Genomic DNA, 8,190 nt, shown 5'->3' with positions numbered 1-8,190 from the left:
GGATGCTCGTGATGTAACATGGATGGACGAATATGATGATGAATGCTCGTGATGTAACATGGATGGACAAATATGAAAATGGATGCTCGTGATGTAACATGGATGGACGAATATGATGATGAATTCTACTGATGAAACATGGATGGACGAATATGATGATGGATGCTCGTGATGTAACATGGATGGACGAATATGATGATGAATGCTGCTATGTAACATAGATGGACGAATATGATGATGGATGCTGCTGATGTAACATGGATGGACGAATATGATGATGGATGATGCTGATGTAACATTGATGGACGAATATGATGATGAATGCTGCTGATGTAACATGGATGGACGAACATGATGATGGATGCTCGTGATGTAACATGGATGGACGAATATGATGATGCATGCTGCTGATGCAACATCGATGGACGAATATGATGATGGATGATGATGATGTAACATGGATGGACGAATATGATGATGGATGCTGCTGATGCAACATCGATGGATGAACATGAAAATGGATGCTCGTGATTTAACATGGATGGACTAATATGATGATGAATGCTCGTGATGTAACATGGATGGACTAATATGATAATGGATGCTCGTGATGTAACATGGATGGACGAATATGATGATGAATGCTGCTGATGTAACATTGATGGACGAATATGATGATGAATGCTGCTGATGTAACATGGATGGACGAACATGATGATGCATGCTCGTGATGTAACATGGATGGACAAATGTGATGATGGATGCTCGTGATGTAACATGGATGGACGAATATGATGATGGATGCTGCTGATGTAACATGGATGGACGAATATGATGATGGATGCTGCTGATGTAACATGGATGGACGTATATGATGATGAATGCTGCTGATGTAACATGGATGGATGAACATGAAAATGGATGCTCGTGATGTAACATGGATGGACGAATATGATGATGAATGCTCGTGATGTAACATGGATGTACAAATATGATGATGGATGCTGCTGATGTAACATGGATGGACGAATATGATGATAAATGCTGCTGATGTAACATGGATGGACGAATATGATGATAAATGCTGCTGATGTAACATGGATGGACGAACATGATGATGGATGCTCGTGATGTAACATGGATGGACGAATATGATGATGAATGCTCGTGATGTAACATGGATGGACGAATATGATGATGAATTCTACTGATGTAACATGGATGGACGAATATGATGATGGATGCTCGTGATGTAACATGGATGGGCGAATGTGATGATGAATGCTCGTGATGTAACATGGATGTACAAATATGATGATGAATGCTCGTGATGTAACATGGATGGACGAATATGATGATGAATGCTCGTGATGTAACATGGATGGACGAATATGATAATAGATGATGCTGATGTAACATGGATGGACGATTATGATGATAAATGCTGCTGATGTAACATGGATGGACGAAAATGATGATGGATGCTCGTGATGTAACATGGATGGACGAATATGATGATGAATGCTCGTGATGTAACATGGATGGACGAATATGATGATGGATGCTCGTGATGTAACATGGATGGGCGAATGTGATGATGAATGCTCGTGATGTAACATGGATGTACAAATATGATGATGAATGCTCGTGATGTAACATGGATGGACGAATATGATGATGAATGCTCGTGATGTAACATGGATGGACGAATATGATAATAGATGATGCTGATGTAACATGGATGGACGATTATGATGATAAATGCTGCTGATGTAACATGGATGGACGAACATGATGATGGATGCTCGTGATGTAACATGGATGGACGAATATGATGATGAATGCTCGTGATGTAACATGGATGGACGAATATGATGATGAATGCTGTTGGTGTGACATGGATGGACGAATATGATGATGGATGATCGTGATGTAACATGGATGGACGAATATGATGATGGATGCTGCTGATGTAACATGGATGGACGAATATGATGATGGATGATGCTGATGTAACATGGATGGACGAATATGATGATGAAATGAAAGGCGAAATGGAATTATATATTATGCATGAAACGATAATGATGGCGTTGGTGATATTGAGGACTCCATTTGTCTAATGAAATTTTAACTTTATTGTACATGCGCAGTATCAAAGATTGAAATGAAAAACTATATTATTTTGATGATGATATAAGGTTAAGATGTAATATGATAATTGTTATCTTATGGTATGATGGACATGGTAAAGATGGAGATGTTAATGATGATGATAATGATGATGGTGATGATGATAATGATGATGGTGATGATGATAATGATGATGGTGGTGGTATTAATAATGATGATGATGATGGTAGTGATGATGATGATGATAATGATGATGATGATGATGATAATGATGATGATGGGCTGTTGATTATGCTAATGATAATTGAATAAAAACGTATTTGAAATTGGCAATGCAATAATGATGATGACTTTGATGATGATGATGACAATGATTATGATAATGGCATATATGAAAAAAATACACCACTAAAGCGTTATTTTCTAAATAAACTAGCCAGCTTAGCAAAGCAAGGAATACACCAGTTTCACATTCAATGCATAGCGCTGTTTTTGAAGACTACAGACTCATTTGCACAGGCTTAGCCTGGTTTATAAGTCAGCTATTCACTGATACCATTAAAAGTCCGTGGGATTTCAAAACATTGGTATTGTTCAAGCTACACATTTTTTACATTAAAGTTGACATTTGTAAATGATTTATTCTCAAGCGAGGTTAAGCCTGCGGAGATGAGTCTTCAGTCATAAATTTTTTGTTTTGCTTTCCAAAGTCGGCACTTTTCGCTACTAGTCTAGTGGGCTATAATGACTTATAGTCTAGTAGTGGTAGATCATCCAATAAAAGACAGCATTCATGATAGACCGCTAGTTGGATTTAACTAACTACTGATAGATGTTAAACTTCATATACCGCCACATTATGGCGTTCTTCATGTGGCGTTTTTTTGTTGTTGTTGTTTTTTGTTGTTTTTTTTTTCTCAAGAAAATGTGACAAGAACTTCATTTTTGAGAACTAGCTTGACTTGGTAGAGTTCAGCACAGTTAAACTCTACTCATTTTTATCTTACATATCCGATATTTCTTTACTTTATGCTCTCTTTGTTTTCTTCTTGATTTGCTTGTTGATTGTACGAGACTTCGGTTTTCTTGGCGCTGGAAATCGTGAAATTTTGATAATTTATAAAGTTAGATTTAACGCCTTTTGGAAGTCTTCGTAATTCAGAAAAACGCTGAATAAAATTACCAAACCAACTCTGCTCACATGCATGGGTTGCTATTTCCAGGAATCGTACCCAAGACCCCATAGGGGATAGGCAAGTGCACTTATGCATGTATCCTTGCCCAAGTCGACCTCTCTTGTGTCCCGCGGGAGTTTTGTTATTAGTCCTTACCTAAAGGTGGATTCCAGCGAACTTGGTTTCGCCTGCAACAGTGACAGCAGTGGCAACAAGGATGGCAGCAGTGACAACAGTGATGACAACAGCAGCAGTGATTGCAACATGGATGACAAATACAAGCACATGCTGGTTGTTCCTCATGTTTGGGACAACACACACCACCTGTGAATATCGAGAACGGACAAATTAGACTAAGGTCAATCCGGTTGAGCTTGACATGAGCCGTGTGCATTGTGCAAACAAGGAATAATATATAAGGTGGTCTTCATTTATGTCATTAGGTTTGACTCGTGTGAAGTTCGACATATATGACCTTTGTCTTGGTCACTCCTTTATTTTATGATGAAAAGCTACAACTTTCGATTAAATAATTAAAAAGTCTAGCAGAAAAGACCTTTAAAGCTTGGGCGTAATGTTATTCTAGTTCAGACAATATATCATTCTAAAGTGGAGCATTTTTATTAGTGTTCTAACTGTCTTAACAAGCCATAACTGTATTACTTACATGGATGGTAGCAGACAGGCACTCGTACCCATTCCACATGCGGTTTGATGCCTTTCCAGCATACACATCCGCACCCACCTGAGATTCATGAAATAGATTAAAAAAAGATAAAAAAATACAAAACTTAAGGCGACTGGCTGCTATATTTGAGCCCACGATGTGCGCTTGCGCACACACACATAAAAAAAAACGCTAAAAATTTGTGATTCAAATACTGTGATATAAGAACTTTTTAAAGGATTTTTTCAATATGCAGTCAATATGCACTTCGTCTTCGAATTTCTCCCAAAATTAGACCTTTTATTCGTCAATATTTTTCAAGCTGAGTCACTCAGCTTGAAAAGCAACAGAGTCATTCCTTTTGTAGACACAGAAATTTTGAAAAAATAACAATGACGTTTTGGTATTTTCTACTAATGCTAAACATATCAATAATATCATACCAATAAATGAAGTGCGCCGGGGCACATGACAAAATAAGACATGTATGTAGCATTTTGACAGTTGCAGTAATTTTCAGTTAACCTTCCCCCCTCCCACCTGCTCCCTCCCCTCTCCCCCCATACACACATATTAAAAGCTACTCTCCTAGGTCCCTGTCAGGTTTATCAAGTCATTTTAAAAGCAAGACTGGACATTCTCACCTTCTCGTCTTCCAAATCGTCCTCCCAATTGTCTCCCTCTCCCGCGCCAACGACGATGTCCATGTCGATGGTCATCAACAGAGTCATGATAGTCATCGTCAGCTGGATTATGATCATCGTCATCATCATCTCTTTCATCTCCATTATCATCCCTATCCTCATCATCATCGCCACCATCATCATCATCATCATATCTGTGTCTTGAATGTTTCCTTCGTCCATAATGTGGACTAAGTTGCTGCATCGTCCCTTGGTTGTCCTCTATTTGTGGTGTGGGCAAGGATCTGCCGGTCGTAGGGACCAATGGAAGGTTGTTGATAACGGTTTGTGGTTGCTGAGATCTTATTGGTGATCGTGCTAGTGATGTTGAAACCATGTTTGATGTTGCACCACCTGGTAAGGCTAATGTCTGCGGGGCAGTTTGGACTACTTGCGCTGGTTGTGTGTCCTGCGTTTGGTCTGGGTTTTTTGGCTTCATGCCCAGTAATTTACCGAGTATTTGTTCGGCCGTAGGGACATCACCCTTTGTCGTACCTTGACCTATCAAAATATTGGCACATTCATGAATTAACATGACTGTACATGTGAACTTTTCCTAAAAGTAAAGGCAAATGGCTTATCTAGCATCAGTAGTGTTCCTTCAGCTAGTAGCTGGTCTTCCAAGGAGCTGACGTCGACGGTGCTCTGTCTTAAGAGTACTCAAAGCTGTAGCTTCAAGGATAAGTGAGAAGTCGAAACAGACGTGGAGATCCTTAGGATCGTACCATGGACCTCTAGATCCAAAGATCTGGCACAAACTAACTGGGTTCAGAATGCCTGCTCCTTATTAAAGGGGCCACACTCATAGAATTTCCAATGGGTCGCTAAATAGAGGACGGGTTTCCACTTGCCATGGAGTCGGAAGCAGCTTATGTTATGACGAAGTGAAAATCAAAAATTCCGACTCCATAATAAATGAAAACCAGGTTTAATCAGTAGAGAGGTTTTCCATTCTATGCCTGCATCATGCAGTCCAGGTAAATTTAGTCAAACGATCTATGGCTAGTATGCAAGCCGTGCAACGAGGCAATGGCAATGCAATTAATAAACTGAAATTGTACCAATATCCAAGCTTACCATCAGCATTTTCTGAAGAATTATTAGCAGGTGAATTTCCAGGAACTACTAGTCCACTTTGCTCTCCAAGTATATGTCTGACTTCGTTCGAAGACAAACAAATAATCGTCAATATGTAGAGAAAATGACGTCCCATGACTATGAGAAATACAACTGCATCCTAAAGAATGTTCCCCAAGAAGCCGCTTCTCTTCTCCTGAAAAAATAATTCGTGTTATTTAATAGGTCTACACTATGAAGCGCAATGTTACACAAGCTAGGAGCAACAATTATTGGTAGAACTTTTCATAAACTATTTTTAACTCTGGAAAATGACTGAACTGAATTACGAATAAAGGAATTACAAGAATGAATTGAAACTAAAAAATATTTATTGCAATGGTGATAATGACGTAAATATAATTTCATACTTTCAAAAAAGATTGTGTTGGCATTTTATGATTTCCGATGAAAAAGCGTACCGTGTATAAAAGTAAAAGCATGAAAGGCAATGAAATATGCGTGGTTAAAGCAGAGTTAGAATAGAAAGTCGAATCAATGTTTCAGTGTGATTATACTGCATACCCACTGTATAATATATATGTAAGACTGGGATCTATAGGCAATGAAAAAATGCCTGTCACAGACTGATTTAGCTAAAAAAAAATGTTTTTCCTTTTTTCTTTCAAGAAAACGTTTAATAAGCTAAAAAGCAAAATACTTTGTAGACTTTACTCACCGATTTTTTTCTCCCTCGACGTTCCAGATAAATTATGTTTTCCTTGTAAAAATCCCTTTCTTTTCCCCTTCAAACCGTTCCTCCCCCTAACGTAGAATACACGCAAGTATTTCCCTTTCGATTTGCTAACCAAATGTTTGACTTTCAGGATTCCTTATCACTTACCTAAACTTACCTATGTCGTAAATTATTCACAAGAAAAGAAGACCTTGTTCAGCTTTCCTAAGAAAAGAAAAAAAAAAAAACCCACATATATCTAGCAAAGGGTGATGCTTAAACGATAGGAAGAAATCCGTTTGTTCGGTCAGAGTATTGATAAAAATGTCAATTTTAAAGCTGTTGATTGATTTTCCTTTCACTTTTTCGGTTGTTAGGTTTGTTTGGCGTCGGGTTTTCACTTGTTTGACAGACAGCTCATTGTATGTTCACCCACTTCATCTACCAGTTACTGAGGTCACCCCTTTGGCTGATCTTGACTCTTCAGTTAAGCTTCATGTGTTTCACAAGAGGATTATTAACCGAACTATCAGGAAAGAATGTTCGGTCATTCATGACTTCATAGGCTAAAAGGGGGTTCATTTAGCTAACCAGCAAACGGAGCAAGCCTTGACAACAGTCATGTATTTGTAGCTAAATACAAGTGGAGACAGAATAAAAGAGGATTCTTTAGAAAGGTGTAATCCTGACGTTGTACACGAGAAAGCAGGGTTTTGCATCTTTTTGCTGCAAGGTCAAAATGTTAACCTCAACTATTTATAATAAAACATCTTTAACATTTTTCTTGCTCGGGACTTCAAAACCTCATTTATCCTAGAAGCAGTCTTTATAAACCAAATATTGAAAACGAAATCTAAAGTAATGTGACATGTATTTTTTTTTTTGGCCTAATTTTGGTGATGTCCTTAAAGGCCACCTTCCGGCGCTCTTTTGTCCAATGAATTCTTTTTCTTTAAAGTATAGTACACTGATAAAGTAAGTTGCCTTTGCCCCTCTCGTACCCCTTCCCTTACTCTTCGTGTCTAGTAATAACACTATTGTAAAAGAAAAACATTGCTAATTCCTATCCATTTTTACCAACATTTCCATTGCATTTATTTGATGTTTATAATGATTCAGTCCTTCACTGCCTTTGAACATTTTTAGGACTAGCCAAGGGATAAAGAGGTCAACAAGGGCATCAGTTTTAGTTCCCTGTTTATTCGAAATGTTAGTTTCAACGAGTATCTGCCATGAACGGGTTGTGGTGTAGCCTCTTGTAGACCAATGTTTTGTCATCAATTGATGGTTAAGATGAAGTCTATAAGAGCAAATGCACTTCTTTGAAGAACATGGCGTAAGTTTGACTTAATGGCAAAGTGTCTGAACCAAACAATCAAATCACGAGAAAATTTGATAAAAAACGATATCCTCGTAAACGTTCTTGCGCTACATTAGTCTGCTTGAGATCAGCCTTAGTTTGGACAGTGCGGTATTATTAGATGTGTTGATATACTAAAAATACTTATATTTAAATAAAATACTTTAGAAGAGAAGGAATCTTTAGCTCAAACATTTAGGTAAGTCTGCTAGTGACATTTTTATGGGTTTGTAATGATAAACTGTGCTCTTGTCGATCGTCCTTTGATTCCTAACCCTGAAACACTACTCTTCTCTCTCTGGATTTATTGTCTCCTCTACTCAAGCAAACGAAAATAAAGCTTGAGAAGTGGGATGAGGAAGTGGTTTGTGAGTAGTAGG

General features: G+C 38.1%; 1 protein-coding gene across 1 annotated transcript; it reads right to left on the bottom strand.

The window, feature by feature from the left end:
- Positions 1-1,509: 1,509 nt before the first annotated feature.
- On the bottom strand, positions 1,510-6,651 carry LOC116296756 (uncharacterized). Its single transcript, XM_031704828.2, has 6 exons — positions 6,454-6,651; positions 5,736-5,931; positions 4,620-5,159; positions 3,976-4,053; positions 3,465-3,632; positions 1,510-3,225 (listed from the first exon to the last, which is right to left on the bottom strand). The coding sequence occupies exons 2-6, from the start codon at positions 5,869-5,871 to the stop codon at positions 3,161-3,163; spliced, it is 987 nt and encodes a 328-aa protein (XP_031560688.2). The 5' UTR covers positions 5,872-5,931; positions 6,454-6,651; the 3' UTR covers positions 1,510-3,160.
- Between the last annotated feature and the right edge of the window lie 1,539 nt (positions 6,652-8,190).

This window comes from Actinia tenebrosa, unplaced genomic scaffold, assembly GCF_029948245.1.
Source record: "Actinia tenebrosa isolate PJP-AT-01 unplaced genomic scaffold, QUT_ActTen_1.0 PGA_scaffold7__59_contigs__length_16204524, whole genome shotgun sequence".
Classification (NCBI taxonomy): domain Eukaryota; kingdom Metazoa; phylum Cnidaria; class Anthozoa; order Actiniaria; family Actiniidae; genus Actinia; species Actinia tenebrosa.
Note: the sequence above shows the minus strand (reverse complement) of the source record. Positions and strands in the feature narration are given on the sequence as shown.